At 40.2% G+C, this 945-nt stretch overlaps 1 protein-coding gene across 1 annotated transcript; it reads left to right on the forward strand.

The window, feature by feature from the left end:
- Positions 1-50: 50 nt before the first annotated feature.
- Positions 51-857, forward strand: LOC108778183 (craniofacial development protein 2-like; the record flags this gene model as incomplete). The annotated part of the gene is made up of 1 exon (XM_018545288.1): positions 51-857. A coding segment is annotated over exon 1 (807 nt), but the record flags the coding sequence as incomplete, so codon positions are not given.
- Between the last annotated feature and the right edge of the window lie 88 nt (positions 858-945).

Here is a 945-nt window from a genome sequence, read left to right on the forward strand (position 1 = left end):
GTGACTTTAACGGGAAAATCGGCAATAATAATAACAACCTCGATGAAATAATGGGTCGCCATGGACTTGGAGAAGCACGCAATAACAACGGCGAGCGATTAATTGATCTCTGCATGGCCAACCGACTTTTCATCGGCAGCATGCGATTCCCGCACAAGGACATTCATAAATACACCTGGCAAGCACCAGACGGAGTAACACGTAACCAGATCGACCACGTGCTAATTGACAAGAAACACCTGAAGTCTCTTCTAGATGTTCGAACAATGCGTAGTGCGGACATGTATAACGACCATAAGCTAGTCGTGGCAAAAATACGCATAAGAACAATGAATATGATAACAACAAGAACAAAACAAAAGAAATTTAATATCGAAAAATTCAAGAATAAAGGCGAACGTCGGAACTTCTGTGAAACTGTAACAGCCAAAGTTAATATCAGTCCTACAATAAGTGCGAAGGAAAAATGGGAATTAGTGCAAAAAGCATACGTAGAATCCGCAAATGAAGTCATCGGGATCAAAAACAGTACCCGTAAAATGTGGATCACGAATGAAACCTGGGAATTAATCGAACAAAGAAGAACATTAAATCAGCAACTAAACCAGGTCCGAAGTGATGTAACCCTTGCAAGATATAACAACATAGAAAAACAAATTAAGAAAATGGCAAGAAGAGATCGTCGTAAATTCGAAGAAAACATCATCAATGACGCTGAAGTGGCGGCGGAACAAAAGGACGTGCGCAAAACATACCAATGTATCAGGAGGATCACCAGCCATTTTACAAGCATTCTACAAATTAAGAACAGCGATGGCCATATTCTCACTACGGAACAACAACAACTTAATCGATGGGTAGAATTCTTTAAACACGACGACCCAACAATAGATAACTGCGACATAGACTATACAACATCATCTCGTATCAGCACAAAGTCACCAT

The sequence above is a fragment of the Cyphomyrmex costatus genome, unplaced genomic scaffold (assembly GCF_001594065.2).
Source record: "Cyphomyrmex costatus isolate MS0001 unplaced genomic scaffold, Ccosl1.0 scaffold494, whole genome shotgun sequence".
Lineage (NCBI taxonomy): Eukaryota > Metazoa > Arthropoda > Insecta > Hymenoptera > Formicidae > Cyphomyrmex > Cyphomyrmex costatus.